General features: G+C 36.2%; 1 protein-coding gene across 20 annotated transcripts in view; it reads right to left on the bottom strand.

Moving 5' to 3' along the window:
- PUM2 (pumilio RNA binding family member 2) overlaps nucleotides 1–18,181 on the bottom strand; it is an 89,871-nt gene that overhangs the window by 40,354 nt on the left and 31,336 nt on the right. For 18 of the 20 annotated variants that reach the window (XM_069495055.1, XM_069495059.1, XM_069495051.1 and 15 more), the window contains 5 exons: nucleotides 17,800–18,070; nucleotides 17,462–17,555; nucleotides 10,234–10,359; nucleotides 6,002–6,144; nucleotides 4,090–4,228 (listed from right to left, as the gene is read on the bottom strand). In XM_069495055.1, coding sequence (XP_069351156.1) covers nucleotides 4,090–4,228; nucleotides 6,002–6,144; nucleotides 10,234–10,359; nucleotides 17,462–17,555; nucleotides 17,800–18,070 — 773 coding nt within the window. The remainder of the gene's footprint in view (nucleotides 1–4,089; nucleotides 4,229–6,001; nucleotides 6,145–10,233; nucleotides 10,360–17,461; nucleotides 17,556–17,799; nucleotides 18,071–18,181) is intronic. The other 2 variants (XM_069495064.1, XM_069495065.1) reach the window with 1 other exon arrangement.

Here is an 18,181-nt window from a genome sequence, read left to right as displayed (position 1 = left end):
AATAGCTAAATGAAATGCAAGGCAGACAAGTACTAAAGAAAGGTGCAAGTAATGTGCCACAGTAAGGCAGAATGAGGAGAAACTGTTAATGAATGAGCACTGGGAAAGGCTGAGGAAAGCTTCATGGAAGAGATCGTATTAAAAGATGAGAAGGAAAGTTAATCACAAAATGTTTAAAGACAGATTTTTAAATAGCAAAACTATATACATCAATTCTGTTTAAAATTTATGGAGCGGTAGTCTAAGAAGAACATGAGCTAGGACTAGAGGCATAAAAGTACTATTGTATTTGGAGAACAGTATGTGGTCCAGTATGGTAAAGCATAGGACTATAGAGGCATGTCACAGATTAGGTTAAAAAGAATTTGGGGGCTGGGAGCGGTGGCTGACGCCTGTAATCCTAGCACTTGGGAGGCTGAGGCGGGTGGATTGTTTGAGCTCAAGGAGTTCAAGACCAGTCTGAGCAAGAGCGAGACCCCGTCTCTACTTAAAAATAGAAACAAATTATCTGGACAACTAAAAATATATAGAAAAAATTAGCCGGGCATTGTGGCGCATGCCTGTAGTCCCAGCTACTCGGGAAGCTGAGGCAGGATTGCTTAAGCCCAGGAGTTTGAGGTTGCTATGAGCTAAGCTGATGTCATGGCACTCTAGCCAGGGCAAAAGAGCAAGACTCCGTCTCCAAAAAAAAAAAAAAAAAAAAAAAGAGTTTGGGGCTAGATAAAATGTAAGAACCAGAACAGTATAAACTGACATGTATTTTTGTCAAGGGTACCTAAAAGGAGAATAAAAAGATGAAATGAACCAAAGAGATTAGCAGAAAAAGAGTTAGTGAGAGGATAAGACAGAGGCTAAACAAGAACAGCAGAGAAAAGAAATGAACACAAGACAGAATGGTTAAGGCCAGGCACAGTGGCTCATGCCTGTAATCCCAGCATTCTGGGAGGCCGAGGCAGGAGGATCGCTTGAGCTCAGGAGTTCCACCAGCTTGAGCAAGAGTGAGATCCCATCTCTACTAAAAATAGAAAAATTAGCTGGGCATGGTGGCACACGCCTGTAGTCCTAGCTGCTTGGGAAGCTGAGGCAGGAGGATTGCTTGAGCCCAAGAGTTTGAAGTTGCTATGAACTAGGCTGACACCATGGCACTCTAGCTTGGGCAACAGAGTGAGACTCTGTCTCACCAAAAAAAAAAAAAAAAGAAAGAAAGAAAGAAACAAGATAAATAATAATATAAGCAAATTTGGAGAGATGAGTTCATTTTCTGACACTTTCAGTTTGAGGAATGGCTGGAACATACACATGGTAATGTCTGGTACACAGGGTAGACATGTGTTAGTTGTTCACAAAAGAATCTAAGATGCAGATGTAAACTCATAGGGACGATAGCTGAAATGGTTAAAGTAGACAGACTCTCCTAAAGAATGTAAAGTATCTGCATTTTTCCAATACTGAAACCAAAACTCAAAGAGGAAAATGACTTGGTCAAGGTCATACAACTGCTAAATGGTAGAAAATCAGCAGATCTGCCTCCAAAGCATGTAGTTTATTAAGCCAGATTGTCTTCTATATTTAAGGACATACACAGAGGAAACAAAGACTGATAAAAAGCAATGAGAAAGGTGGGAATGCCAAGAGAGTAAAATATCACACAAGAGAAAGGAGTCCCAGAGAGTTGTATCAGGAAGAAATACAATAAACAGAAAAATAAGGGTGGAGGAAAGGAAGTCATAATTTGCAATTATCATCAAGTAATGTTAGAGCTACTGCAAAGGAATCATGGAGCAGAGGGCTTAAAAAGTGTCGGGTAGAGTGTAAATTTTGACAAGTAGTCCATAAAGGGAGCACAATACACACAAAACTTTACAGGACGAAGACGCAGACTAACACAATGGTTGAAGAGAAGGAGGTGGCAGACGAGAAAAGACTGAAGATACAAGACTGAAAAACAGCACACAGGATGAAACAGTAAGAGTTAAATATAGGACAATGAACAGGAATTTGATATAATTGAGAACTGAAGAAAGATAAAAAGTGGAAGAGTTAAAATATGGGACTGGAAGGAACATCAATTTTTCTCGAGTTATTCTTAATAGAGCTCATTAGGTTTATAACTATTTGGATATGGAAAATGAGAATTATTTCATCATAGTCCTGGGCAGAATGAAGCAAAGGCAGCATCAGCTATCATATGAAAAGCTCACAAGGCACTGAGATATAGAAATATTAATTCTAGGAAGGCCCCTTTTTAGAAACTGGTTTTTATGTTTATATTTCTAAAGGGGCTAAATATTCTGGCTCAAAAGGTTAAATAAAATAACCTGTTTTAAGGCATGTCCTAAAAGAGTTATCTATTTTTTTATCATCACTCCAAAATACAACTGTTTTTAGACAAATACAGTATGAAAGGTTACTTTTTTTAGAATCACCAACAGAATTCACTATTGAACAACAGAAAGAAAGCAACAGAACTTTCTCATGCAATGGAAAGAAAAGTGAATACAAAAATAAATTCTAAGACTACGGTTGATAAAATTAACAGCAACATACTTTGATGTTTCTAAGAAAGATAAGACGACCACGAGTTCAATATGAAAGGAAGCCAAGGTATTTATAATAAGTTAATAGCGGGACTGGCATCAAGAGCCTAGAAAGATCAGTAATAGTTATACGAAACATAAAATATACACAGGCCAGAAGTACTCTCTTAATTCCAGGTTCCCCTGAGAAACTAGTTAAGCAGGAAGGACTGTTGTACTCCACAACTCCTCTCCTCTGTTGTTAAAATCCAAAATATTCTTAGTGGCTCTCAAAAACTCCTAGCACACTTCTTTTAAGTCTTGCCTCTTTCTGCCTACAACTTTAGCTTCACAGTCCACTTCTCAAAAGGCTACTTTTGCCAAGGCCTCTAATACACAATGGCTCCAGAACAGCAGCTTTCAGGGAGCAAATATATGGCTTGAGTAAAAAACAGTGAGAATGCCCTGCATTCTAATATTATTTGTACTTCAGGGACAGCAGTATGAAAATCTTCTCTTTATCCAGAGGATAAGATAATAAACCCAGATCTTAGAGTTCCAGAGAGAAAACAATGAATGCAACTGATATAGAAATCCTTAAGATTACATAGAGAAGTATTTGCCAGCACTTAATATATAAAAGAAACTTCAATAAGTCATATCTTTTCCAATACAATGAACACATTTCCTAAATGATTTGAATTTAAAAATTACCTTACAATTAAACGGAAACAAACTCACATTTCATTAACAAGTAACCAATATATAGTTACAGTAATAGCCACTCATATATCAGAAGTGAAAAATAACATACTTAAAAAGTGAGTCTTCAGAAGTGGAGAGAATGGGAAGTTATGACATTCAAATGTAGCCTTTAAATTTCAGTTTAAAAACAAAACAAGTGCTGCTTTTTGGGCTTGAGAAAAATCCCTTCCTTCCTCCATTGTTACTAAAGTAGTGATTTTACATCTAGTTCCACAAAAATCTACTTTGTTGCCCTTTTCTAAAAGTTGTACAGTGGCAACTGGCAGGAATTTTCTACTTTAATTTTCTAATGCATTAGCCTTTCCGATACTTACAGACATTGTTGCTATTAAGTTATAAATACCAATAGTTTAAAATGCTATAAATGGGCGAAACAAGATTAAACAATGCTAAAGTAGAAAATGTTAGCTGCAAGCTTCTCTACATTAACTAAACGACCATTCTTACAAGGCAGGAATGGCAAACAGGTTTTGTCTTGCATGCCAACTCTAACCAACTGCTTTCATTTCTTCAACCACTGTATTAAAACTTCCTGGCTAGGATCAGCTGGAAAAATGCTGTGGTTTATACCAAAAACAGAGTGTGAAAAAAATGGCTGTACTGAGAATTCTGATACATATTTGCCATTCCTGTCATGGATTCTCACAAACAGTACTGATTTCAACTATTTGCATATAAGTTCTAAACAATTTATTACAAGGTAGGCAAGATTTTAAATACAATTCTTGATTTTTTCACTTTCCAGTATGAATGTCTACATTTAACATTTAAAATCTATTCAGATTTCCATAAATAACCAATTAAATACCTGGCATGCCAGTAGCAAGACCCTGACCAAAAGCCAAAGTTGGATTTGCTGCTGCAGCTGCTGCAAGGGATTCTGCTTGCTGCCCTTGCTGACCCTGATTGGGAGTAAGAGGACGCTGACCTGCTCCAGCACGGAGAACCTACAAAGGTCAAACAATTTTCTTAAAAAGTGTATTATGAAATAACAAATAAGTAAATTTATCTTGGACAGCTGTGTATATATTACAAATAGCTGTTTGGTAGTCTTTGAACAGTTATATGCAATGGAATGTAGATTTAGCATGAAAAAAATTACAAAATGCTTTAATATCAAAAACACAATGCGTGAAGGTTTCAGAATGTCTTTGGGTAAAAATTATTTCTATGATTTGTGCTCTTTACTTTACCAAGGTAATATTAAAAAACAAAAGATTTGAGAGTAGGACAAATGGCAAAATCTTAACTACAAGATTTAAAAAATTTAAATTTTATTAAAATGATTTTTCTGTGGCTGTAAATGGAAACACGGGAAGCTTAAGGAAATAAATTATGAATTTGTTATAAGACAGTGATACAGAGTAAAAATTTCAAATCAAATCAAGTTTTTAGAATTCAGAAGCTTTAATGAAAATGAATAAAAAGCTGCTTTTAAACAAACTTCAATAAAAAAACAAAATTACATCAAAACAAGGTGAAACCTCTTACGGCTGGTCAAGTCTTACTACTTTACAACACACAGCTGTTACAGTTATGATACACAAACATGATAAACAATCATTAATTTCAGAAATATAAAAATAATTCAGGACAAGCAGGATTTAAGCACACATGTGTACTGTTAAGATAATGTGACATTTTTACTTTCCTCAGGAGCACGTTTTTTAAAAAAAAAAAGGATAATGTGACATTTTTCTGGTTGCCCAAAGATACAGATTAAAAAATAATTTCAACAGATTTGGGGGGGTACAAAAAATAATTTATTAAATAACACTGTGTTATGATGTACAAGGACTGAGCCAAAGGACAGTTTCAACAGAACACCAATATAGTATTAAAAGAAAATTCAATATGGTATAATAAAGGAAATTCAGAATGAAGTTTAACTGCCAAGTAAGCGACAACATACATCAAGATAGTTCTTTGAAAAGGGCTGAGGGCTGGGCATGGTGGCTGATGCCTGTAATCCTAGATCTTTGGGAGGCTGAGATGGGAGGATTGCTTGAGGCCAGGAGTTTGAGACCAGCCTGAGCAAGAATGTGACCTATCTGTACGAAATAACAGAAAAATCAGCCAGGCATGGTGGTGCTCGCTTGTAGTCCCAGCTACTAAGGAGGCTGAGGCAGGAGGATCGCTTCAGCCCAGGACTTTGAGGTTGCAGTGAGCTATGACGAGGCCACTGCACTAGCCTGGGTGATAGAGGGAGACCCTATCAAAACAAAAAAGGAAAAAAAAGAAGAGGGAAATAAGGCAGGGAGGGAGGGAAAAGGCTGAAAAATTTTTTTTAGAAATCCATAACAAACATTTTCTTCCTTCTTTAAGAAATTAAATCTAACCTTTAGTAAAACATATTCAGTTAACACTTAGAAGTACAATTTAAATGCTTGGAGAAAAATGAAGGGACAATTATTTTGACAGAAACATTAATATACTTCTAAAGAAGTGATGAAGAAGAAATTTCTAAAATTGCTAGAGATTTCAAGACAGCAAAATAACAGAAACACAGAAATGGGGGAATACACCAAATCTCTAAATACATATAATACTGATTGGGGGGAAAATCCCATGCAATAAATAACCAACTATATGCCAGGTACCACGTTATATACTGCGGAAACAAAAGAGAAAAAGGACACAAATCTTAAACACCAGGAGCTCATAGAATTTCAAAGAATTTATTTAATTTCAAAGACACTATTTAAAGAAAAAAGGCCTACCTGTTGCTGTCCAGGCTGAGCTTGTGATGCTGCCTGCTGATTGGCTGTGTTGTTTGCTGCAGCAGCAGCTTGTTGCTGAAATAAATTGGCTGGATACACCCCCCATGGAACACCATAATACTGAGGTGGAACCACCGCTGGACCTAAACCCCACACCCAAACCGCCCCCCCAAAAAAGAAGAGTCACTAGATTTTATAGCTACATGAGGTTACCATTAGATTATAAAAGGGGACAGGCATAAGACTTAGAGCAAAACATGTCCTTTTAATCTTCTACCCAGTTACACGTGTTATACTCTATTTTTTCTGATTCTTTAAGGCGTAAGCATCATCCAGGTATGGATTATTATTAAAGTGTTCAGGAGTGACACCAGGGATCTTAGAGCAAAATTCAAGGCCACCAATGGAGTAACTGGACATTTAACACCATCTATTCAACATTTAATGAATGCCTATTTATGGATCTGATACTGATAAATACAGGTAATATATCCAGGGAATATTACATACCATAAAACTATTAAGATTTCTTATGCTCAATTCATCACTTCTCTCATAAAGAGGATTTTCTGACTATTCAAATGAATTATAATTTAAAAAAAAATCTTGCTTTACAATCTATAATACAAAACTAGGGAACATTCAGGCATTAAGCCTCCTACGACAGTATTTGAATTGTTAACTTTAAATTTAAAAATATTCTTCACATTTGAAACAGCACTAGTCACAATTCCCACAAAGCAACTGAAAATTATATGAAAACAAATGAGATATCAGTGTTTATGTGGTCAGGAAAATGAGACTAGCGAGTCAAGATAAAGAACTACATAATGTAAGAACAGAGGAAAGTAAAGGTAAGACCTAGGAAATGTTGAATGAATGGTTCCTGCTCTATTTTACTTTATTCAAGATAATAGGCCGGGCGCAGTGGCTCACGCCTGTAAACCTAGCACTCTGGGAGGCCGAGGCGGGTGGATGGCTCGAGGTCAGGAGTTCCAAGATCAGCCTGAGCAAGAGTGAGACCCTGTCTCTACTAAAAATAGAAAGAAATTATCTGGTCAAGTAAAAATATATATAGAAAAAATTAGCCGGGCATGGTGGCGCATGCCTGTAGTCCCAGCTACTCAGGAGGCTGAGGCAGGAGAATCGCTTAAGCCCAGGAGTTTGAGGTTACTGTGAGCTAGGCTGATGCCATGGCACTCACTCTAGCCCGGGAAACAGAGGGAAACTCTGTCTCAAAGAAAGATAATATTTGATTCCTGGAGAATAAATAGTATTATAAACAGTAAGCCTCACCATTAAAGCAATGAATAAAATGTCAAATGATTCCTGATACAACAGACATGCCCTAAAATCTTAGCAGTGAAAGTTTAGGACATCTTAATTTGTATATCAGTTTCACTTAGTTCTGTAAGAAAATAAAGCCCAGTATATTTTACTAAATCACTCAAATCAAAGCTTTAGGCCAGGTGTGGTAGCTCACGCCTCTAACTTTGGGAGGCTGAAGCAGGAGGATCACTTAAGGCCAGCCTGGGCAACACTGCAGGACACTATCTATACAAAAAAATTTTTTTTAAAAATTAGGCTGGGTGTGGTGGCTCACACCTGTAATCCTAGCACTTTGGAGGCCAAGGCAGGAGGATTGATTGAGGCCATGAGTTCAGGACCAGCATGAGCAAGAGCACGACCCCATCCCTACAAAAAATAGAAAAATTAGCCGGGTATGGTGGTACAGGACTACCAGCCCTAGGTATTTGGGAGGCTGAGGCAAGAGGATAGCTTGAGCCCCAGGAATCTGAGGTTGTAGTGACCTATGATGATCCACTGCATTCTAGAATTCGGGTGACAGAGTGAGACCCTGTCTCAAGGGGAAAAAAAAAAGGGGGGGGGGGGGGAAGAGCTTTCAGAACTTTAAAGGCAAAATATATTTCTAAAGATTGGTGCTGAAAAGAGTTTATGGCCGGGCACGGTGGCTCAAGCCTGTAATCCCAGCACTTTGGGAGGCCGAGGCGGGCGGATTGTTTGAGCTCAGGAATTCAAGACCAGCCTGAGCAAGAGCGAGACCCCATATCTACTAAAAATAGAAATAAATTATATGGACAGCTAAAAAAATATATATAGAGAAAAATTAGCCGGGCATGGTGGCACATGCCTGTAGTCCCAGCTACTTGGGAGGCTGAGGCAGTTGGATCGCTTGAGCCCAGGAGTTTGAGATTGCTGTGAGCTAGGCTGACGCCACGGCACTCTAGCCCCGGCAACAGAGTGAGACTCTGTCTCAAAAAAAAAAAAAAAAAAGAAAAGAAAAGAGTTTATGAAGAAAGGATACATTGTAAAAGCAAAACAAATCTGACATCTACCTAGAACCTCGCTATCCAACACAGCCAGAAGCTACCGGTGACTAATGAACTGAAAGGTAGAGAGCTCCAAATTAAGATGTGCTGTTATTTAATATATACAGGCTTTAAAGACTTAGCATGGAAAAAAAGGGAAGATATTTATTAATAATTCTAAAAATATCGATTACATGTTGAAATATTTTCTACACGTTGGGGCAAACCAAACGTATCATTGCAATTAATTTAATCTGTTTTTTACTTTTATAATATGGCTACTAGAAATTTTAAATTACATATTCTGGCTCATATTGTATCTCTACTGGATACCATTGGTCCTAGAAAGCTTATCATCTCCGCAAACTAAATGACCACTTAAAGTTGTTCCTTTCAGTGCCATAGGTTAATGGTTCTCTGTATGTATACTATGTCAGCACTTTACATACTAACACCCAGTTAAATAGCACCAGAAAAGTCTCACACACAAATCTACACCAAAGGCTACTGAATGTGACAGGTTAGTTTCGGTCTGGTAGCTAAGATACCAAACAAGACTTTGAAATTAACTCCTCCTGCCCACTTTGTAAAACAAGATCTTGAATTTAAAAGTCCCTACTCCACAGAAAAGACTGCCTGTCTACAGTTGTGATAATAAATACCAGAAGTCGATTTAAAACTGTCTGACTGGTGACAATCATCTCAGTGAAGATATCCCTGAAAGCCAAAAAATCCCTGACAGCCTTAAGTTTTTAAAATTACTCCACCAGCAGACACATTTCAGTGAACACAATTCTAAGGTTGACATAAATCAATTCTTGCCTGTATAACCAACATAAACCACACCTGAGACTAACTCATTTCTGTCTCTGTAACTAACTCAACCTAACACAAACTCTTCCCAAACCAAAAACCCTAATTACAATCAGCATATTACTTCGTTCAGCAAGACCATGACTGACCAGCACACTTATGCTTACTTAAATAAGCAATAAATTCAGCTTTGGTTTTTATTTCAGATTTTGAGTGATGATCTCAGGCTTTGACAATTTTTAATAAGTTTTTTCAACTCTACCCTAACTTTTTGTCCCCAGGTTGCTTGTACCATTTGAATACTGCTCAAGAAACTTTTTAGAGATGCATTTTCTCAGGACTGCTGAAGGTCTTTATATCTTATGTTATCCCTGACCTGGGCATTCACACCACCTACCTCCAATTTATTTATTTATTTATTTATTTATTTATTTTTTTGAGACAGAGTCTCACTCTGTTGCCCAGGCTAGAGTGAGTGCCGTGGCGTCAGCCTAGCTCACAGCAACCTCAAACTCCTGAGCTCAAGCGATCCTCCTGTCTCAGCCTCCCGAGTAGCTGGGACTACAGGCATGAGCCACCATGCCCGGCTAATTTTTTCTATATATATTTTTAGCTGTCCATATAATTTCTTTTCTATTTTTAGTAGAGATGGGGTCTCGCTCTTGCTCAGGCTGGTCTCGAACTCCTGAGCTCAAACGATCCGCCCACCTCGGCCTCCCAGAGTGCTAGGATTACAGGCGTGAGCCACCACGCCCGGCCATCCAATTTATTTTTTAAGACGTAACTCTGCATGTCTCTGAGGGTGATGGGATTGGTCATTAAAATGGAGAGTCATGGTTGACAACGTAAGATTTCTAAAACTACAAAACTGAAATGTAAACCAATAGGGTATAGGAGGTAAGAGTTACCGCTTAAACTTTCCCCTGTAGCATTACAGTTGAAAAATAACTCCCTGGAAACTTCAGTTCATTCTGGATAATCCTTTAGAATCTCCTAGGAATTTCAAATTGCTCAAATAGATAAAAATAAAGCTTACACCAACATTAAAACTAAATCCATAATAAGCAACAAGGATGAACAGTAAGTTACCTGCTAACGTTGCTGCTGCAGCCAATCCTGCTGCAGTATATGGATCGGTCCCTGGAGGAGCAGCGCTAATAATATATGGATTTGGCACAAATGCAGCTGGAGCAAGGCCTGCTGAGAATACACCAGCTATATTTAAAAGGGGGAGAAATAATGAATAAAAATGTAAAGTATGATTTTCTTCATTAGGTAAAAACATTTCTACTCTGAATCTGGAGTGGAGTGGGGGAGCAGATAATAGTTCAAATTTTTGCTCAGTAATTTGGGGTATGTAATACTGACTCTAAGTTTTTTAAGAAATGGGATTGGTCCTTAAAATGGAGATTCATGGTTGACAATGTAAGATTTCCAAAACTACAAAAACTGAAATGTAAGCCAATCGAATATAAGAGGAAAGTTATCGATATAGGATTTTTTGTGAGAATTAGATGTTGAATATGAAACAATTATATACTGCTACCACACAACAGACATAATAAACGTTAGAGCTAAAATTACTGCTGTTCAGTAATAGTTTTTCATTAAATCTTTATTAAGACATACTATGAGCTAGGAATTCGACAGCAAGGAAAGAGGATACAATCTGCCCTCACAAAGCACTCTAGTGAGAAAAACAGATAAATTAGCAATTAGAATACAGTATAACAAGTGCTATGGGCACAGTGGTGGGAGATCTAACAAACTTTGGAAGGGGTGGGTGGAAAAGATGGGGTATGATAGAAGATAAGGTAAACCAGAATGAAGGATAATGAGCTTCTCCTCTCATATTAAGTAGTTTGGACTTTACCCTGACAGCAATAGGGAAATAAGAAAAAGCTTAAAGGAGAGTGACTTTAAGCCCATTTCTGAGTCTAACACATGCCGATCTGGATTTAGTAAAGTCTAAACAAGATTTGAAAATACTACATTTGCATTACTCATTAAACAAACAAGAAATTCCCAGGTACTGAGGAATCATTGTATAAACTTTTCAACCAGTTACTGAAAAAATTACTTTGAAAATGTGTTGCTAGGACTGTCTCTTTTGGGAAGTAACTGAGGCAAGTGGAAGATAAGAAAATCATAACCAAGGCTGGGTGCAGTGGCTCACACATCTAATCCTAGTGCTTTGGGAGGCCAAATGGGAGGACTGCTTGAGGCCGAGAGTTCAAGACCAGCCTGGGCAACACAGTAAGACCTGTCTCTTCAAAAGTAGGGGGGGGTGGGGTGGGGGGGAGGGGAAGGCAGGCATGATGGCACATGCCTGTAAGTCCCCGAGCTACTTGGGAGTCTGAGGTGGCAGGATCGCTAGAGCCAGAGCCCAGGAGTTTGAGGCTATAGTGAGCTGCATCACTGCACACACACACAAGAAAGAAAAGAAAAGAAAAGAAAAGAAAGAAAAGAAAATAAAAGAAAAGAAAAGAAAATCATGAACAAGAATGAAATGTTTTTAAAGTTAAAGGAGATTTTTTTAAAAGGTTCAATTTTTTAAAAAGCGTTCTACAGGAGTATTTTTCTTAAAGTCTAGGCCTTAAAATCAGAATTTAGAAAATATTTTAAAACTGTTATTATAGGAGCTTTCCAAGTTTTTGACTGTGATCCACAATATGAAATACATTTTACTTCAACCTAGTGTCCATATACATACATATATACTACAAATAAGTCTTACAGAAAAAAATTTATCCTTATGAAGTTCCATTGTACTCTATATTGCACTCAATTTTTCTATAATCTATTTAAATTTTCAAAAATACAGGTCACAACAAACTTGATTTTATTCCTAGATACAACACAGCCATTTAGAAAAATCTGCTTTTTATAAAGGAAATATGAATTAAATGTCAATAAAAATCCTTGCATTTTAAAGTCATCTGCTCAGAGTTACATTCTTAACTATTCCCTAGGTTAAAAGTTAAGATTCCCATCAGATTCATCTATCATGAATTATCTTTATGACAAGAATAAAAAATAACATATTAGTATTCATGTTCTACTTATACCACTATAAAGTCTAAAAACCAGAATATAATTTTTTAATATTTTATGGTTTTGTGATAAGAGATTGTTTTTAAAAATTCACATACAACTGGAGTATATAAAGTGAAAGGTTTGTCTCCTTAATTTCTAAATACACATTACTCATACATTTGGTATTCTAATTTATAATGGTATTTTAACATGCTTTACCCACTTATTAATTAAGCATAGATTTCTGTCTATAGATATATATCTAGCTCATTCTTTTTAATGACTATGTAATGTGTATTCTATAGAGAAGGAATGTGATTTAATCAGTCTAGTGATATATATATATATATATATATATTTGGGTGGTTCATTATCTTTTGCTATAAATAATGCCATTACTTTTTAACTACACAGATCTCTACATTATTATATCTTTATGAAAATTCACTTAAAAATGGGTAAAAACATATAAATTCTTGATACACATTTCCAGATTATCTGCCAGGAATATTGTACCAATTTATATTCCTATCAAGAGGATGTAAGCCACACTCTTGCCAAAATAGGACATTATCAAAGTTTTTAAATAGTTGCCAATCTGACAGGCAAAGTAAAACATTCTAGAAAAAAACCAAACTACTTTGTTTTAATTTATGGTTCCTTGGCTATCAACAAGGCAAAATGTGTTTTTATGCCTTTGTTTTTCTCATTTAAGTTTTCAATCCATTAGGAATAAGAACTAATATCTCCAAGCTATTTTCCAAATAATCATTCTTTTGTCGTTGATTTGACATGTCAATTAAAATTCATTCCACCACTCTACCCCAAACAAGCGTGCATGCACACAAGAATCTATTTCATAGTCTTCCTGTTCACTGGTCTACTTGTCTATTTTTAGGCCAGGTACTAATCACTGTAATTAATAATTGTTTTAAAAGATGGTTGAACAAGTCCTCCTCCTTAAGTTTTTCACTAATTTTCTGATTTTACTTTTCTGAAACAAATATCAAACTTTCAAGTTTCAAAAAATACAAAACAGAACAAAAACCTGTTGGAATTCTGACCAAGATTAAATCTACACATTAATTTAGGGAGAACTGAAATCCTTACAATGTTGAGTTTTCTTTAAAAAGCATGTGTTATTCAAGACTTCAGGGAAAGTTACTTTACAAATGCCTCGAACATCTTTAGTTACTCCCTAATCTACTCCCATAGCTTTTCATTTCTCTTTTATATTTTTCATGTCCTGATTACTATGGGTAATTTCAGTGTTCTCTATTTTCTAGTTCATTTAGTCCTAGGTGTTAGCCAGTCAATTATGCAGCACACTTACAACTATTTTTCAATGACTTTTATTTATAAGATCATGAAATGGCTCATTTCCACATCACTCTGTTGTCTCAAGACCTCCGATGATCTCTAGCTTCTATAGACACTAAATTCTTTTCAGAACTTTAAAGTTCTCTTATTTCTACATCTTGAAACTTTGTTATATTACTGTTTTTCCTGGCTGGGCTTGTTTGTACTGTCATTTCTGTCTGAAACGCTCTCTTACATGACAGTTTCTCTTGCACTCACCCGTCCATCAGATGGTATTCACGATTATCTTGACTACACAAATCTCCAAATCAAGTCGGCTTGGGGGCTCTTACCTTACATTGATTACCAATCCTTGTAGTGTATATAAGCCCTCTTTTTGTTTGTTTATTCCTCTTCTAGCCCTCTGCGGGTCACATGGCTTTATTCCCAATTTATTCCTATGGATTTTTTTCCTCAATTTCTTGTACTGCAAACATTCCCAAAGCACCTACACAATCCTGTCATTTTTTTCGTTCTATGGCATCTATCTATTATCTCTTTCTAGCCCAGCTCAGGGGCCAAGTCTAGCCTGTACCTATTTTTGTATGAACTAGCTAAGAACAATTTTAACATTTTTAAATTGTTGAAAAAATAATTCGTAATGCATGGAAATTATATGAAATTCAAATTTCAGTATCCATATGAAAGGCTGTATTGGACCACAGAAATATATATTTATATACATATCATTGATGACCACTGTCATGCTGTAACAGCAGAGTTGATTGTGAATGCAACCATATGGCCTACAAAGCTTAAAATATTCACTATCTGGCCCTTTATAGAAAGAATTTGTCAACCCCACTTAACAGAAATCTTCTGGAGCTGCACTAACCAGTACGGTAATTACTAGCCACATACAGCCACTGTGCATTCCTACTTATAGCTGATCTCAAGTCGGACTAGTCACAAGTAGGAAAATGTACATCTGATTTCAAAGACTTAATATGAAGAAAAGAATGTGAAATTTCTCATTAGTAGGTTTTATACTGATTACATTTTGAAATGATAGTCTGAATATCAGTTTAATATTATGTGGTATATATTGTATTTCTATTGTACAGTGCTACTCTAAATGAACTACTGGCCAACTAACAGATGACTGGGCAAACTTGGATTAAAAAGAATTGATTTTCAACAAGGAATACACTTAACTGTGGAACTAAGATTCAAATGTGAGGTCAATTTTGATATATTATGCTTTCACAGAAATACTTCCATTTTATTTAGGTTTTCAAGTTTAACTGCATTGAGCTGTCAAGATGGCTTCACAGAAAAGTTCTGTCCTATCTTTCTTTAAAGATTATGTAAGTTCAATGCTATTCAATATACTCTAAGGCATTAAAAGTTAATCATTTCTTTTTTTTTTTTTTTTTTTTTTTTTTTTTTTTGTTGAGACAGAGTCTCACTTTGTTGCCCAGGCTAGAGTGAGTGCCGTGGCGTCAGCTTAGCTCACAGCAACCTCAAACTCCTGGGCTTAAGCGATCCTACTGCCTCAGCCTCCCGAGTAGCTGGGACTACAGGCATGCGCCACTATGCCCGGCTAATTTTTTCTATATAGATTTTTAGGTGTCCATATAATGTCTTTCTATTTTTAGTAGAGACGGGGTCTCGCTCAGGCTGGTCTCGAACTCTTGACCTTGAGCAATCCACCCGCCTCGGCCTCCCAGAGTGCTAGGATTACAGGCGTGAGCCACCGCGCCCGGCCTAAAAGTTAATCATTTCTAAAATTCTTTTTATGAAGTATCTTGACACAAAACCTGACAAAAACTGCAAATACACACAAGGAAACCGAGGGACTAATTTCACTTCTATGTATTGATGCAAAAATACTAAATAAAACACTAACAAATTGAAAGTACATGTTAAAAGAATAAAGTCTTTTTTATTCCAAGATGGATGTATAATCCAATTATTAAAAATATTTCATAAAATCTAATATATGGTATTCAAGAGCTTTCACAGATAGCAATTTAAAGCTATAATGTAGCCCGGCGCGGTGGCTCACTCCTATAATCCTAGCACTCTGGAAGACCGAGGCAGGAGGATCGCTCAAGGTCAGGAGTTCGAGACCAGCCTGAGCAACAGTGAGACCCCGTCTCTACTAAAAATAGAAACAAATTATCTGGACAGCTAAAAATATATACGGAAAAAAAATTAGCCGGGCATGATGGCACATGCCTGTAGTCCTAGCTACTCAGGAGGCTGAGGCAGTAGGATTGCTTGAGCCCAGGAGTTTGAGGTTGCTGTGAGCTAGGATGACGCCACAGCACTCTATCCAGGCAACAGAGTGAGACTCTGTCTCCAAAAAAAAAAAAAAAAGCTGTAACAAAAGATAAGAAAGAGGCCATTTTCAATAACAAAACATAAAATACATAAAATAAGCCTATCAAGAAGTACGGAAACTTAATGAGGAAAAACTTTAAAGTACTCATAAATGACACTAAAGTAGACCTAAACAAAAGTAAAGGCATATCATGCCTTGGATGAGAATACTTAATTAATTGTCATAAAGATTCAGTTTTCCCTAAGTAAATTACAAAACATAACCCAATCTTTTGGAAGTAGATAAACTGATTGATATGAAAGTTCATATGAAAAATTAACTAATCCCTGTAGTTTACATAGTTCGGGGTTGGGGGAAAAAAAGCAAACCTCAAAAAAAAAAAAGAAAAGTAATAGGTGTATTATCCTATAAAATACTAAAATACATCATAAAGTCTCAAGAAATAAAAATTTGTATTGGCCCATGAATAGAGAGGAATCAGTACATTTCTAACAATGAGATGATGGATGGAAAAAGTACAGTGATAAAGGGAACTGGGGAGAAGGAGGAAAGAAACAGGGCAAGAGTGCATGCTGCTGTTAGAAGTCATTTATAAATGTAGACATCTTTGATTAAAACCAAAAATAAAATCTGGGACCTAAGAAGCCTTACTTCATTGATACAAAGTAATACAAAGTTAAGGGAAGAGAACCAACTTAGTATATCCTCCCCCTCCTCCCCAACTCTGATGTTGAGTATTCACACCTTTTCTAACCAGGAATTAAGTTTAGCCAAAATCAGATAGGCATAAAAATGCTTACACAAATCTACATGTGATAAAATGATACAAAACTATATATATCGCCATCAATGTCGTAATACTGCTCCTGATATTGTGTTAATACTATAATTATTTAAGATGTAGCCATTACGGGAAACTGGGTAAACAATATGGGGAATCTCTCTGTACTCTTTTGCAACTTCATGTGAATCTAAAATTATTTCAAAATAAAAACTTGTATTCGACTTATTTTATTCCATATTCTACCAACGGAAGGGTCAAGAAAACAGTTGGGGGGGGGAACTAATCACGAAATGGCTACCAGCAGGACTGATGTGTATTAACAAACAGTAAAAATTTATACTGGGAGGGGAGCAATAAGCAAAAATAAGAATACCCCAATAGCAATAAAAATTCACATTATATTTAACAGTAAAGACTAAAGGTCAAAGACCAAATAACTTAATGTAGGAAGAAAATATTTTTAAGAAATTTTCTTGGGATTCCTATTTCAAAATAATTTTTAAATGAACATTCTGATTTGATAATGGACACAAATAACTACATTTGAATTTCTAGGTGTTTGACTCTCGACTTCACGTTGGGAAAAATCTTGAGCACTGACAACTTTTATCAGTTATAGATTTCATTTAATCAGTGATGCAAGTAATACTGAGAAATAATTCTTCCCTAATTAGTACTCTTGCGATACAATCTATTATTCTGTGATATCAATAAGGTATTTTAAAAAGTAACAAAATATCACCAATCAGCAAATGAAAAATCAAACATTCTAAACACAAGATTTTTTCTAAAAACAAGATTTTTCTTACAGTCTTTAACTCTAGTCAAAATGGGAACTTATGAAGACTCACCTATATGTGGCTGCTGGGCTGCTGCTAATGCATACTGCTGCTGCTGAGCTGCAGTTAACTGCTGAACTGTTAGTGCATTAGTCCTCTGAAAGAGCTATTAGGGAAAATATTTAATACAAAGATCAGTGTCAAAACATTTCATTTCTAATTAGAAAGCTTTGAATAAATTGTTTTAAACACTTATTTGAAGCACATTCTCAACTATCACCAGGACATTTCAATCAATAAAACATTAAGTGTTCAAGAGCCCTTATCATTCATGTCAAATGTCTCATACCACTTCAGGCTACACCAGTATATAGTTAAGAGGAACTTCTTAAAGAAAGAGCATGCTTTACCTGCTGTTGAGAATTGTAGTCAAAAAGGCCTACAGTAGCTCCTGAAGAGTCCATTGGTACCTGATTACCAGGATAGTCAAACTGTAAGGAATCCAGACCAACTTGTTCCATGGCATCCAGATTCTGAGTTTCAGGATTTGAAAATTCTTCAACAATTGTTTTATTAGCTGTAGGATTAGGAAGAGGCCCCAATCCTTCTGGGGGATTAGTATTGGGGCCCAGGCGCTCAACTACTTCAGTTGGAGAGGCTTGTCGACTTCCAGGAGTACGACTACATGAAGAAAATAGAAAAGATTATGAGTAAAAGTAACAAGTCAAAAGGTAAAACAGGTAAGTAGAAAAATCATAAAAACAAATGGTGATAAATACAGTAAATAAGGCA

Source organism: Eulemur rufifrons, chromosome 19 (assembly GCF_041146395.1).
Source record: "Eulemur rufifrons isolate Redbay chromosome 19, OSU_ERuf_1, whole genome shotgun sequence".
Classification (NCBI taxonomy): domain Eukaryota; kingdom Metazoa; phylum Chordata; class Mammalia; order Primates; family Lemuridae; genus Eulemur; species Eulemur rufifrons.
The sequence above is the reverse complement of the archived record's forward strand: the minus strand, read 5'-3'. Positions and strand labels throughout refer to the sequence as shown.